The sequence below is a fragment of the Salvelinus alpinus genome, chromosome 5 (assembly GCF_045679555.1).
Source record: "Salvelinus alpinus chromosome 5, SLU_Salpinus.1, whole genome shotgun sequence".
Classification (NCBI taxonomy): Eukaryota; Metazoa; Chordata; class Actinopteri; order Salmoniformes; family Salmonidae; genus Salvelinus; species Salvelinus alpinus.
In genome coordinates, this window is record NC_092090.1 from 53,436,588 (window position 1) to 53,452,522 (window position 15,935).

General features: G+C 42.7%; 1 protein-coding gene across 3 annotated transcripts in view; it reads right to left on the reverse strand.

The window, feature by feature from the left end:
* The window catches only part of ogdha (oxoglutarate dehydrogenase a), an 85,730-nt gene that overhangs the window by 26,194 nt on the left and 43,601 nt on the right, over positions 1–15,935 (reverse strand). For all 3 annotated transcript variants that reach the window (XM_071402273.1, XM_071402275.1, XM_071402274.1), the window contains exons 5-6: positions 5,696–5,811; positions 5,395–5,549 (exon numbers count right to left, since the gene is read on the reverse strand). In XM_071402273.1, the coding sequence (XP_071258374.1) occupies positions 5,395–5,549; positions 5,696–5,811 (271 nt within the window). The remainder of the gene's footprint in view (positions 1–5,394; positions 5,550–5,695; positions 5,812–15,935) is intronic.

The following is a 15,935-nucleotide window of genomic DNA, read 5'->3' on the forward strand; positions in this document are numbered from 1 at the left end:
TACATTGTATCTGCTGAGGAAATGTACGAGTCTGCTGTTTATGATAGTGCAGAGGATTTTCCCAAGGTTGCTGCTGACGCATTTCCCCCGGTAGTTATTGAGGTCAAATATGTCTCCACTTTTGTTGATTGGGGTGATCAGTCCTTGGTTCCAAATATTGGGGAAGAGGCCAGAGCTGAAGATGATGTTAAATAGTTTAAGTATAGCAAATTGGAATTTGTGGTCTGTATATTTTATCATTTCATTTAGGCCTTTTTGGGTTGGAGTGCTTTTTATTTTGTCCTGTAGTTCATTCAATGCAATTGGAAAATCCAGTGGGATCTGGTAGTCTTGAATAGTTGATTCTAAGATTTCTATTTGATCATGTAGATGTTTATGCTGTTTGTTCTTTGTTATAGAGCCAAAAATATTGGAAAAGTGTTTTACCCATACATCTCCATTTTGGATAGATAATTTTTCGTGTTGTTTGACCAGGAAATTGTCAAGAAGGGATTGAATTTGTTGTTGCCGAATAGTTTGGTAGATTTCCACACTATTTTCCTTCCATTTATAGCATTTCTTAATATTATTCAGCCTCATGATTGAGCATTGCTCTGTTCAAGTTGAGTGTGATTTTGCTGTGATCTGATAGGGGTGTCAGTGGGCTGACTGAACACTCTGAGACTCTGGGTTGAGGTCAGTGATGAAGTAGTCTACAGTACTACTGCCAAGAGATGAGCTATAGGTGTACCTACCATTGGAGTACCCTCAAAGTCTACCATTGACTATGTACATACCCAGCTTCCGACAGAGCTGCTGGAGTTGTGACCCGTTTATATTGGTTATGTTGTCGTAGTTGTGTCTAGGGGGGCATATGGAAGAGGGAATGCTGTCACCTCCATGTAGGTGTTTGTGTGCTGAGTTCTTGTCCAGTTCTGGCATTTAGGTCACCACAGACTAGTACATGTCCCTGAGCCTGGAAATTGTTGATCTCCCCGTCTACTCACTGCTTTCCCCACACACACCAAGCCTCGCCCACTATCACTCAAGCAGGCACAGTTAGAGTCAAGAATGCATGAAGTCAATAAACAAGAACGAAGCTGCTTTCAAATTTGGTTCTTCATATAAATCTACGTTTTTCTGAGTTATACTATTGGTTTGTGTATCTTTATCTCTGCAAAACTTTAGTTTTAGCAAGCTTCACATGTTAATAGATCGCTTGTTGTATTACTTGTGAGGAAAATTGCAATCATTTGCGTTTTATTTTAGACTGATGGTGCCTGCATCTGATGGTCAGTTTTAGGAGAAAGAACATGAGCGAGTGAGAAGCAAAGAGGCTGCCTTTGACAGTCTCCTCCTTCCTCTGCGGACTGACCAAAAAGGGGACCCAGTCGTCCACACTTCATTATTTCTGACTCATGCACCAATTAATGTTGTATACTTACTCGTATGACCAAAGAACCCTTGAATGAGTAGGTGTGTCCAAACATTTGACTGGGAATGAATGAATGAATACAAAATATATTAAGGGTGAAACGGTACGTGTATTCGTATTGCACGGTTCGGTACGCACTGTGAACAATACATGAATCATATATTATCGCTAGGGATTTATTTTTTTTGTGCATAAACCAATGGCGTATAAATGAAAGTGGGAAAAATATCCACATAGTAATAAAGTTGTCTTTAAAAAAAAAGAATGTTTCGTCTCGTGCAGCTCTGCTCATTAGTTATTTCACTCCAGCGAGAACAGAGCTGAGACCGTCGTAGCAGCAATTAGCTTATGAAGGAATTAGCAGTTAGCTAAATGCAAAGGAGCAACATGGCGAGCCAGAACTAGAAGACGCCCCAGTATCATTCAGGTCTGCCATCTGGGAACATTTCGGTTTCCCTGTAAACTATAAGGGGCATTGCCAACGAGTGGTGGATAAAACTCCAACATGTAGACTCTGTTCATTGCCGATAGCCTATTCGAGTGGCAATACGAGTAACATGACTACTCATTTGCGCCGACATCACCCCAAAAGGGCCAATTGGTAGGACTTGGTGAAAAAATAAACGTCAACCACTTCTCCCCACAGCCTTCGGGCAACAATATGCGGCCGACTCTGGTAGGGCTAAAGAAATCAATGCAGCGATAGCAAAATTCATAGATGGGCAAAAGAACACAGACACTGGACAGAGGAACTCTGCCTAGGCGGCCAGCATCCCGGAATCGCCTCTTCACTGTTGACGTTGAGACTGGTGTTTTGCGGGTACTATTTAATGAAACTGCCAGTTGAGGACTTGTGAGGTGTCTGTTTCTCAAACTAGACACGCTAATATAAATGTCCTTTTGCTCCATTGTGCACCGGGGCCTCCCGCGCTTTCTATTCTGGTTAGAGCCAGTTTGCGCTGTTCTGTGAAGGGAGTAGTACACATCGTTGTGACTGTTCCGACTGTTCCGTACTGACTGTTACGGAACTTTTGTACATTGTCAGGTTTTAGTGAATGCGCTTCGTGACTTTGGAATTGTTTACCAAACGCGCTAACCAAAGTAGTTAATTGGACATAAATAACGGACATTATCGAACAAATCAAGCATTTATTGTGGACCTGGGATTCCTGGGAGTGCATTCTGATGAAGATCATCAAAGGTAAGGGAATATTTATCATGTAATTTCTGGTTTCTGTTGACTCCAACATGGCGGCTAATTTGGCTATTGTTCTGAGCTCCGTCTCAGATTATTGCATGGTTTGCTTTTTCCGTAAAGTTTTTTTGAAATCTGACACAGCGGTTGCATTAAGGAGAGGTATATCTATAATTCCATGTGTATAACTTGTATTATCATCTACATTTATGAGTATTTCTGTTGAAACGATGTGGCTATGCAAAATCCCTCTATATTTTTGGAACTAGTGAATGTAACCCGCCAATGTAAACTCTGATTTTTTTTATATAAATATGAACTTTATCAAACAAAACATACATGTATTGTGTAACATGAAGTCCTATGAGTGTCATCTGATGAAGATCAAAGGTTAGTGATTAATTTTATCTCTATTTGTGCTTTTGTGACTGCTATCTTTAGCTGGAAAAATGGCTGTGGTTATTGTGGTTTGGTGTGACCTAACATAATCGTTTGTAGTGCTTTCGCTGAAAAGCATATTTGAAATCGGACACTTTGGTGGGATTAACAACAAGATTACCTTTAAAATGGTATAAGCCACATGTATGTCTGAGGAATTTTAGTTATGAGATTTCTGTTTTTTGAATTTGGCGCCCTGCACTTTCACTGGCTGTTGTCATATCATCCTGTTAACGGCATTGCAGCAATAAGAAGTTAAACACTGTTTCCCATGCTTGTTCAATGAACCTTAAACAATTAATAAACATGCACCTGTGGAACGGTCATTAAAATACTAACATCTTAGATACGGTAGGCAATTAAGGTCACAGTTATTAAAACTTGGGACACTAGAGGCCTTTCTACTGACTCTGAAAAACACCAAAATAAAGATGCCCAGGGTCCCTGCTCATCCACGTGAATGTGCCTAAGGCATGCTGCAAGGAGGCATGAGGACAGCAGATGTGGCCAGGGAAATAAATTGCAATGTCCGTACTGTGAGACGCCTAAGACAGCGCTACAGGGAGACAGGACGGACAGCTGATTGTCCTCGTAGCGACCACGTGTACCACGTGTACCAGACCACGTGTACCAACACCTGCATGGTACATCCAAACATCACACCTGCGGGACAGGTACAGGATGGCAACAACAACTGCCCGAGGAATGCACAATCCCTCCATCAGCGCTCAGACTGTCCGCAATAGGCTGGGAGAGGCTGGACTGAGGGCTTGTAGGCCTGTTGTAAGGCAGGTCCTCACCAGACATCACCGGCAACAACATCGCCTATGGGCACAAAACCACCGTCGCTGGACCAGACAGGACTGGCAAAAAGTGCTCTTCACTGACAAGTCGTGGTTTTGTCTCACCAGGGGTGATGGTCGGATTCGCGTGTATCGTCAAAGTAATGAGCGTTACACCGAGGACTGTACTCTGGAGCGGGATCGATTTGGAGGTAGTCCGTCACGGTCTGGGGCGGTGTGTCACAGCATCATTGGACTGAGCTTGTTGTCATTGCAGGCAATATCAACGCTGTGCGTTACAGGGAAGACATCCTCCTCCCTCATGTGGTACACTTCCTGCAGGCTCATCCTGACATGACCCTCCAGCATGACAATGCCACCAGCCATACTGCTTGTTCTGTGAGGGATTTCCCGCAAGACAAGAATGTCAGTGTTCTGCCATGGCCAGCGACGAGCCAAGATCTCAATCCCATTGAGCACGTCTGGGACCTGTTGGATCGGAGGGTGAGGGCTAGGGCCATTCTCCCCAGAAATAACCAGGAACTCGCAGGTGCCTTGGTGGAAGAGTGGGGTAACATCTCACAGCAAGAACTGGCAAATCTGGTGCAGTCCATGCGGAGGAGATGCACTGCAGTACTTAATGCAGCTGGTGGCCACACCAGATACTGACTGTTACTTTTGATTTTGACACCCCCTTTGTTCAGGGACACATTATTCAATTTCTGTAAGTTACAAGTCTGTTTAACTTGTTCAGTTTATGTCTCAGTTGTTGAATCTTGTTATGTTCATACAAATATTTACACATGTTAAGTTTGCTGAAAATAAACGCAGTTGACAGTGAGAGAACGTTTCTTTTTTTGCTGAGTTTATGTATTTGCCATTTAGCTTTTATTCAAAGTGACTTACAAATATTTGTGCATACATTTCTTAACTATGGGTGTCCCGAGAATCGAACCCACTATCCTGGCGACACAAGTGTGTTGATCGAAATCGCAGTATTTTTTTGAGCAATTACATTTTTTTTGTCCATATCGTGCAGCCCTAGCTGCTTCCAAAGCTGTGCTTTTCCCGCAATTGGATTTTAAAACATCACAACTTTTATTTTTATTTTTTCCCGGAGTGTGGGGGAGGGGGTGTGAGTGGCTCGCTCTTCACAGCAGCAGGCCCAGAGAAACAGGCATGGGGCATTACAGAGACTTTCACTACAGGAATCATGAGGATAATGCACATTACTGTTTGACGAAATCATGGTTTCAGTAGCTTAAAAAAAATACTAAGGTTGGAGTGAGGTGAGCATGTAGAATGTGCAGCTCGCATCGATGCGACCAATAAATGTTTTTACTTGCACAGCTAAGTCAAAAGGTCATAAAATGTGACAAAATGGGTCGCAGTCTGGAGCCCTGCAATGACTGAAATCTGGACAAGCACTATGACAAGGTGGACTGCGAAAGCAATTCGTGACAACTGCTGACGTGAAAAGGACTTTATAAATGCATTTGATTAATTGATATTATTTGATGGGTAAGTGGGGGATGGAACTTTTTTTGGGGGGGCGTGGCTCTGACCTGGTGGAGCGAACCATGCGGGCCAGCAGGGTCCTCTTCTCCTCCAGGGTGAACTGCATGACGCCGGGCTTCTCAAACTTTTCCCGGATCCACTGGCACTGGTCTAGGTCATTGATGAACATGAACTCAACCCCGATGTGCTGGCAGTAGGCCATCTGAAAAAAATGGGACAGTGTGTCGTCACTGACTATGAAAATGAGCCTGAATGTACACTTTTCACTCGTTCAAGAGAAACGATTGGCAAGAACCCTACTTCGAGAGACAGACCGGTGTATGCGTGTGTGCGGTTTAGTTTGGATACCTCCAGGCGGCGGATTATCTCCCTCAGGGGCAAGGCGGTCTCAGTGCCCCCGATAAAGGTGGTGGTAGGCAGGCGGAACACTTTGTCCAAGTCCGACTCGTCCAGTCCATAAAAGCCTGTTCAGCACGCAGGGGGCAGCAGACCATCCAGAAGGGCAGAGTGGCAGGAGGGAGGGGGTGGCGGGGGTTGAGGGGGGCAGATGCGGGGACAGTCAGTCCAGAGGAGGAAACACAGGGGAAAGAATGTAGGCCACAAAGACATTCCCCATGGAAAGAAAACAAAACAAAACAAGCAGAGATGAGTTAGGGAGAAAAAGGAGGGCAATGATGGATGAAAACACAGGAATATGCCATATGGTCGATGGCACCATAACGGCAACACGGAGGTAATGCAGCAAAATCAAAGGTGGTGCAGCATCACAGGCAAACAAACAGGACAAAGGTGGAGGCATGCAACATGAAAGGATACGCCGTGGATAGGAAAAGTAAATGAAGGGGTGAGACATGAGCAGAGGGGAGCAGTGGGTAAAAACAAGTAGTGGGGTCCAAAAAAACAAAAAACAAACAAGAAAATATCATTAGTGTCATTGAAGCAAGAGTACTAGGCTCTGGATAAGAGCGTCTGCTAAATGACTTAAATGTAAATGTACTATTATCAATCTGATAAATGTTATCTATTCTAAAGTGGAATATTCACGCAAACTGCCCTTCCTGAACTAAACGGGGTGGCAGACAGATGAGTCCTTGTGATCTTAACACAGATGTAAACAGTCACTATTCTGGTATTTACAGGGTCTAGCAGAATGCACATGACTTAGGAAAAATATAATTTAAATTATCAATATTCTTCTACACTTTAAGATCCAGTGAATCACGTAGGCCTATATATGTTCTGAAAATAGTGGTAACTGTCATTTACAAAGCTAATTTCAAAATGGTGTTTTCTGTGATGCGAGTCTGAGCCCATGTCTCTATGGCTTCAGTGCTTCTCTGGTATATGGCCATGATTTCGGTTGATTTGAGTTGAAAGCATATTAAAAAGAGGGTATGGAGTGGGTGATAGCATCTAAAATACGCAGATTGTCAATGAAGTAAGGGAAGGCTACCCCAGTTTTAGGTCACCAGATATCCACTTTAGGTTCTGTTTTTCAAAGATATTAGCCTACCCTGGATTAGCGCCTTCTCTACAAAACGTACAGACACTTTGAAAATATGTTATTAAAACACTCACCAGGCAAACAATAGCTGGTAGGGGAAACATGAACGTGTTAAAACTCTACCCAACAATGCAAGCGTGGGGGAAAAAACACACCTAACCAGCCACACACACGTCAATGCCTGCTTAAAATGAACAATTTAGATTTTCCCCATATTTTTATGGGGACTAGATTCTCCAGGAGATGAAAGCCAATTAAAAAATATATTTTGAGGCAGTCAAGAAAGGATGAGATGTCATGAGCTGAATTTGTAGTGTGGCATCTATGTGTCAGGAGGATAACTATAATTCAATTGATTGTTGATTTATGGTAGAGGTGACTCTTAGTTAAAATGCTGGTGCCAAAAAAGGTAATGAAATAGAATTCAGGGCAATCGAAGATAAACAGAGACACTTAATTTAATCTTATTTGATTGCCTCAAAAAAAAGAGAAAAGCAACATGTTGCAATCCCCAAATTAACAACTATGGAGTAGGCTAGTCGACGCATCAATGGCAAAGGATGTGTGAGTATTGGTGATACAGGAAATTAGAATTTAATAATGTTAATAGCTCTAGCAAGAAAAGGTTGGCAGTAATAGGGATTATATTAAATAGAATAGAGAATAGCTCAAAGAAAAGAGAAATGAAAAATAATGTGTGTGTGGGTTTGTTCATGTGTGTTACTGAAATGTGTGTCAACGATGGAGACTTGAGTGATATCAAAGAGTATCCACGCAAAGAATAAGTTGAATGACAGAACAAAGGTTCAAATGACTGGACATGAGGCAGGAAAAACTATGGGTATCCTATAACGCTGAGACATCAGAAAAAAACAGCAATTAGCTGACCTGACAAGTAGAAGTAGAGTTTCTCCAAGGACATGGAGAGCAGCTTCTTGCAGACTCTACACACTCACTAGCAAATTCACTTCCAACACCAACACTGCCAGCCCACAAGGCAACAATATGGCTGTTCCTAAATGCCTCCTAAACGCCACAGACAGAAGCACACTGCAAGGAATACACACTCTCTCGCTACATAGTGGAGAGAAGTGGCTCCCCAATGACCAGGTCATTGCCATCACCAGCCAGATGGCACACATCATCTATATACATTGTGTATCATGGGGGTTCCATGGAAGCCATCGCCTCGCATTAGTCTGGACCCAAGAATCATGCAGAAGTACAAAAGCATAATAGGTGCACCGAGATGTGGGTGATTTTATCGTCACAGGGCAGCTGGTATCCTAGCGGTTAAGAGCGTTGGGCCAGTAACCAAAAGGTCGCTGGTTCATATCCCAGAGCCCACTAGGTGAAAAATGCCCTTGAGCAAGGCACTTGACCCTAATTGCTCCTGTAAGTCGCTCTGGATAAGAGCATCTGCTAAATTAACGAAATTTAAATATTCAAAACGTTATTCAGAGGCAGAATCCTGCTTTTCTACAGTATGTCGTCTTACACCAAGCGCAGGAAGTAAAGTACAAGAACATTAGTGTACATTTCCAAAAACAAAGCATCAACAGCATTTGGGTGCATGTTATGAGTAAGGAGTTGATTATATATAGAAACAAAAATATAAAAGGTAACATGTAAAGTGTTGGTCCCATGTTTCATGATCTGATATGAAATAATCCCAGACATTGTCCATACGCACAAAAAGCTGATGTTGAGATGTGTCTGTTACTTGAACTCTGTGAAGCATTTATTTGGGCTGCAATTTCTGAGGCTGGTAACTAATGAACTTATCCTCTGCAGCAGAGGTAACTCTGGGTCTTCCATTCCTGTGGCAGTCCTCATGAGAGCCAGTTTCATCATAGCGTTTGATGTTTCTTGCAACTGCACTTGAAGAAACGTTCAAAGTTCTTGAAATGTTCCGTATCGACTGACCTTCATGTCTTAAAGTAATGATGGACTGTCGTTTCTCTTAGCTTATTTGAGCTGGTCTTGACATAATATGGACTTGGGCTTTTACCAAATAGAGACATCTTCTGTATACCACCCCTACCTTGTTACAACACTACTGATTGGCTCAAACGCATTGAGGAAAGAAATTCCACAAATTAACTATTAACTACTACCTCATGAAGCTGGTTGAGAGAATGCCAAGAGTGTGCAAAGCTGTCATCAAGGCAATTGGTGGCTATTCGAAGAATCTCAAAAGATAAAATATATTTGGATTTGTTTTAACAATTCTTTGGTTACTATAGGATTCCATATGTATTATTTCATAGTTTATGTATTCACTATTAATCTACAATGTCAAAAATAGTACAAATAAAGAAAAACCCTTGAATGAGTAAGTGTTCTAAAACTTTTGACCGGTAGTGTATATACGTGCACACACACACACACGGTCAAAAGTTTTAGAACACCTGAATACTTTCCGAAGGCACTATAATAAATAAATATATATAGTGCATTCGAAAACTATTCAGACCCATTGACTTATTCCACTTTGTTACGTTACAGCCTTATTCTAAAATTGATTAAATGCAATCTACACACAATACCCCATAATAACAAAGTGAAATACCTTATTTACGTAAGTATTCAGACCCTTTGCTATCAAACTTGAAATTGAGCTCAGGTGCATCCTGTTTTAATTGATCATCCTTGAGATGTTTCTACAACTTGATTGGAGTCCACCTGTGGTAAATTCAATTGATTGGACATGATTTGGTCCCAAAGTTCACAGTGCATGTCAAAACAAAAACCAAGCCATGCGGTCAAAGGAATTGTCCATAGAGCTCCGAGACAGGATTGTGTTGAGGCACAGATCTGGGGAAGGGTAGCAAAACATTTCTGCAGCATTGAAGGTCATCAAGAACAGTGTCCTCCATCATTCCTAGAGCTGGCCGCACAGGCAACCTGAGCAATTGGGGGAGAAGGGCCTTGGTCAAGGAGGTGACCAAGTACTTGATGGTCACTCTGATTGGAGCTTTAGAGTTCCTCTGTGGAGATGGGAGAAACTTCCAGAAGGACAAACACCTCTGCAGCACACCATTCAGGCCTTCATGGTAGTGGCCAGACAGAAGGGATTATATTAAATAATGACAGCCCACTATACTACCAAAAAGCACCTAAATACTCTCACAGACCATGAGATACAAGATTCTCTGGTCTGATGAAACCAAGATTGAACTCTTTGGCCTGAATGCCAAGCATCACGTCTGGAGGAAATTTGGCACCATCCCTACGGTGAAGCATGATGGTGGCAGTATCATGCTGTGGGGATGTTTTTCAGCAGCAGGGACTGGGAGAATAGTCATGATCGAGGGAAAGATGAACAGAGCAATGTACAGAGAGATCTTTGAAAACCTTCAACGTCGGGATGGTGCCAGGTTTCCTCCAGACGTGACGCTTGGCATTCAGACCAAAGAGCACAATCTTGGTTTCATCAGACCAGAGAATCTTGTTTCTCACGGTCTGAGTCTTTTGATGCCTTTTGGCAAACTTCAAGTGGGCCGCCATGTGCCTTTTACTGAGGAGTGGCTTCCATCTGGCCACTCCACCATAAAGGCCTGATTGTTGGAGTGCTGCAGAGATGGTTGTCCTTCTGGAAGATTCTCCCATCTCCACAGAGGACTCTGGAGCTCCATCAGAGTGACCATCGGGTTCTCTAGGAAGAGTCTTGGTGGATCCAAACTTCTTCCATTTTCAGAATTATGGAGGCCGCTGTGTTTTGGGGGACCTTCAATGCTGCAGAAATGTTTTGGTACCCTTCCACAGGTCTGTGCCTCGACAGAATCCTGTCTCGGAGCTCTACGGACAACTCCTTTGACCTCATGGCTTGGTTTTTGCTCAGACATGCACTGTGAATTGTGGGACCTTAGACAGGCGTGTGCCTTTCCAAACCATGTCCAATCAGTTGAATTTACCACAGGTGGACTCCAATCAAGTTGTAGAAACATCAAGGATGATCAATAGAAACCGGATACACCTGAGCTCAAATTTGAGTCTGATAGCACAGGTTCTGAATATTTATGTAAATAAGGTATCCGTTTTTCATTTTTAATATATTTGCAAACATTTCGAAAAATCTGTTTTCGTTTTGTCATTATGAGGTATTGTGTGTAAATTGATGAGATTTTTTATTTTATTTAATCCATTTTAGAATAAGGCTGTAACACAACAAAATGTGGAAAAAGTCAAGGGTTTTTAATACTTTCTGAATGCACTCGATCTATAATGCGTGGGAATATTTTGAAATGCTTGAGAAATATTTGTAACAGATTTCCTAAATAAACATTTGAGCTGATTTTGCTGGTGTCTTTATTCTTATGTCAAAACTATTTTAAATAATAATTTGATTTGTTTTTGCTTAAAACCTGTGGGGCAAAATAAAAATCTCCCACAGGACACCAGATGGGGATACCTGACCTAGGGTTTACCGAGAATGGTGAAACAAACAAAAAACATCCAGTCAGCGGAAGTCCTGTGGGCAAAAACAGCTAGTTGATGTTATTTTGAAGGAGAATGGCAAGAATCGTGTAAGCTAACAGGGTGGCCACAAAGAGGCAAATAACGGCGCAGTACAACAGTGGTGTGCAGAACGGCATCTGGGAATGCACAACTCGTTGGTCCGTGTCACAGATGGGCTATTCCCGCAGACGAGCACACCTGATTCTACTTTATCAGCGAAAACCAACAATTAGTGGCTACAGTTGGCACGCGGTCACGAATACTGGACAATTGAGTCTTGGAAAAACATTGCCTGGTCCGACAAATCAAGGATCCTGTTGCGTCATGCTGATGGCAGAGTTAGGATTTGGCGTAAGCAGCATGAGTTCATGGCCCCATCCTGCTGGTGTCAACAGTACAGGCTGGTGGCGGTGGTGTAATGGTGTGGGGAATGTTTTACTGGCACACGTTAGGTCCCTTGATACCAATTGAGCAATGTTTCCATGCCCCAAAGAATTCAGATGGGTGTACCTAATAAACTGGCCACCGAGTGTATATATCCCCCAATGTTTGTCAGCTCTGAAATGTGATACGCAATCTGATTCTGAAACAAAGTTGTTTTACATGAAAATAAATGTATAATGTATTCTTCAACTGCGATCCAACTGGGACTTTGTGGTTGAAATGTTCTGCCAGATAATGTAAACAAATTTCACCACAGTTTGAGAGGAATGTGACTAGGTACTGTACCACTACACTAAACACTTTTGTAGTTTGAAATAAGCTTATCTATTACCTACCACTCCAAAATTGTCTACTCAGGTAGAGCTTCAACAGGAAAGCACTAAAGGAGTACACTGACATAAAGAGGAACATATTGTCTTAAGATGTTCGTGTTCTCCGACACCCACACACTGGGGCTGCTAGAGAGAGGCTCTAACTTTCTCCTTTATTTCAGGGCTGCTGATGGCTTAGAATCCGATCATGTGATAAATAACCAAACATTCCAACGAGAACACAAGCAGTTGTTTATCAAGTGTATTCCACTGAAAAGCCAACAAAAAAAGATGTGAGAAAGATATAGCAAAAATTCCTACGCAAACAATACAAAAAGCAAATATTCAGGCACAGAGAAAGGGACAAAACTACAGGGAGACTTGTGTTTCCATACCTCCGACAGTTAGAATACTGAGACGGTCCTTGAACATTGCCAGGTCTGGAGGAGGCATCAGGGGGAGAGAAACCCGGAAAAGGTTAGTGACCCATGCCCCCATTCTCCATCATGGACATCAGGGTCAACTCTACCACTTCTCAAACACACTGAAGGGGTCAGCAAACTAAAATCGAAGTGAAACTTTGGGTGGTTCTCGCAGACAATAAGAAGTCCTTCTCTCGAATTATACTCTCGGCGAAGAAGAGTTCTCGCCTATCACACTCAGAGTAAATGGCGCTACTGGCGCCGCTAGTATCTATTGCTGGTGATGTGTGTTCGTACGTAGCTAACTTGACTTGGTACAATTTAATTGATTTCTTGCCGGAAACCCCCCCCCTTTTTTTTTAAGGGACTAGGTTTGTTGATAGTAAAAAAAAAAAGGAGAAAAAAAGGGATTTGCTACGAGCAAAATAAGCTAAGTAGGCACATTTATGGAACATTACAATGCCAGCTAACTATGGCTAAAGTTAGCTAATGTGATAAAAAATAAATATACGGTGACATGTAACCAACAACAAAGTAGGCCGCTAGCTAGCTTGCCAAAACCACGTTTACGTCCAGTCAGTTTTCCAAAATACAACTTGTATAACTCGGAGCAACGAAATACGTCCATTCATGCGTTTCAAACTTGTTGAGAACGCTAAAGTACTGCCGAAGTAATTTCCTTAGTAGGGGACATTAGATTTTAGCATTTTGAATAACTCTGGGTACAGAGATGATTCCAACTTGTATTTACGACTAGTAAGCAGGTGAACGGTTTTCCAGACGGCCATAAGCTGATTTGGGCATTTTCCTACTAACTACATATAGCTAGCTAGCTATGCCGAGTAGCAAACCACAGCAAAGTTAGCTTGAAAGACTATAGCTAGCTACCTAGTTATGGAAAACTGCTTGTGTGAATGTAACACAGAGATAGTTTGATAATGTTTCCACCGTCTCTGCATACCAGAGGCCACCATCGTGATTTCTGCAGCCAGGGAAGGCAGAAGAAGAAGAATCTGGAACCCTCCCACCACAGATGGTGGTGGTTTGGCATTTGCAAAGTAAAATTTCAGCTGCGCACTCCGCTGTGAGCAAACACCGATAGCACTTTATAAAGAGAGGATGACAGTGGGGAAAGATAGGAGAGTTGTGTCAAAGGGCAGTAGGCCGGATTCAAATTTATGCAGACACTATAGACATGTGCCAGAGGCAGCGGTTTAGATCGCTAGACCACTGGCTTGTTCTTTTAACTTCGATTTGTTTGCGAGAATCCCCCCCTCACAACGTCAATCACCACAGCAGCACCACTGAGTGACTGCTTCTGAACTCTAGCGACAGCGCAGCACCAACCACAACAAGGGTGGCAAACACAGCTTTAAGTGCCAATTACATCTAGAAAATGCTGTACCTGCCTTGCTGCAGAATGCACAAATCACACCCGGATCACAGCCAAACTGAAAAACGTCCCATGCAGACCGAGACGTGCTGTACTGGAACTAATAACCATCAGACATGCAGAAAGTATACAGATCTTGAGAGCACCACTAATTAGACTATTCAGTCATCAAGAAGAAGAGGGGTACAAGGTTTAGGGGTATGCTGGTTCATAGAAATGTCACTTCCCTCCCCTTTTTTCTTATAATCCATGTTGAAGGTGATTTACCTTTCCAAACAGTTACTATCTTACTGTTAAGAGTCATACTGTAGCTGTTGTTGTGAACAGTGAGTGAGAACTAAGGCCTAAAAGTTAGAGTTGGCAGCAGAGAAAACTCCTGCCCCCCCTATACCGTACTTCAGAAGGAAACTACAAATGCGTTGAATAGCTGTTAATTTTTACTGAGAAGTAGATTGAAAGATGGGATTTTTTGGCCATACCCAAGAAAGGGTGTGAGTAATGTGAGGGAGAATGTGGTCCGGTCAAGCAAGATGGTTAGTAGATTTAGGAGATACGCCAGAAAATCTAGGAGGACTCTAAATATGTCCCGCCACTGATAGACAGGAGTGTAATGGGACACTTAAATCATGTCATTAAAACCAGTGATGCGACACTGGCTTCAAACTGGGGATGTAGCGGTGTCACTCAAGAAGGCTACTGTATGTGAACTTAATGGAGCACTCTAGACAATATTGTTATAACGGCATTTAACTTTCATTTCAATTTGTGCTTGGCTGCCTGCAGACAGAGAAGTCATACAGTACAGATCTGTCCTACAAAGAAGTGCTACCTAAGAAACTGCTATTTGTATTGATGCTTTTTGGACTGTCACTTTGTCGTGGTAAGAGGGCTTGTGTACCTCAACGACCGCTCAGAGCTATGCCAGTGGGAAATAACTCCCGGTAGGTCCAGACAAACTGGACAGGTCTAGAACGAGAGGTCAGACAAAGCACAGTCTTGATCATAGAGCATTGTAGAAAAATGATCGACTACCACTTCGGATAAGTTTTAATGTCACATTCACTAGTACAGTGAAATGCATTTCTTGCAAGCTCTAAACCCAACAACGCAGTAATCAATATCAATGTATTACTAAAAATAACATTAGGTGGAACAAAAACACACGAGAAATAAAAATAAGAACACGAGAAAGCAAGTAAGCTATATACAGGGTCAAATCCATGACCATATTTACCATGTGCGGGGATGCTGGAGTGATAGAGTTTGATATGTATAGGGTTAAGGTGACACAGCATCAGGATATATGACAGAGTAGCAGCAGTGTATATGGTGGTTGTATGCGAGTAGTGTGTGGAGTCAGTATAAATGTACACTACATGAACAAAAGTATGTGGACACCTGCTCGTCAAACACCTCATTCCAAAATCATGGGCATTGATATGGAGTTGGTCCCTCCTTTGCTGCTATAACAGCCTCCACTCTTCTGGGAAGGGTTTCCACTAGATGTCGGAACATTGCTGCGTGGACTTGCTTCCATTCAGCCACAAGAGCATTAGCCACAAGAGCATTAGTGAGGTCAGGCACTGATGTTGGGCGATAAGGCCTGGCTCGCAGTAAGTGTTGCAACTCATCCCAAAGGCCTTCGATGGGGTTGAGGTCAGGGCTCTGGGCAGGCCAGTCAAGTTCTTCCACACCAATCTCAAAGCATTTCTGTATGGACCTCGCTTTGTGCACGGGGGCATTGTCATGCAGAAACAGGAAAGGGCCTTCCCCAAACTGTTGCCACAAAGTTGGAAGCACAGAATCGTCTAGAATGTTATTGTATGCTGTAGCATTACGATTTCACTTCACTGGAACTAAGGGGCCTAGCCCAAACAGCCCCAGACCATTATTCCTCCTCTACCAAACTTTACAGTTGACACTATGCATTTGGGCAAGTAGCGTTCTACAGACATCCGTGATTCATCACTCCAGAGAACGCGTTTCCACTGCTCTAGAGTCCAATAGAGGTAAGCTTTACACCACTCCAGCCGACGCTTGGCTTTGTGCATGG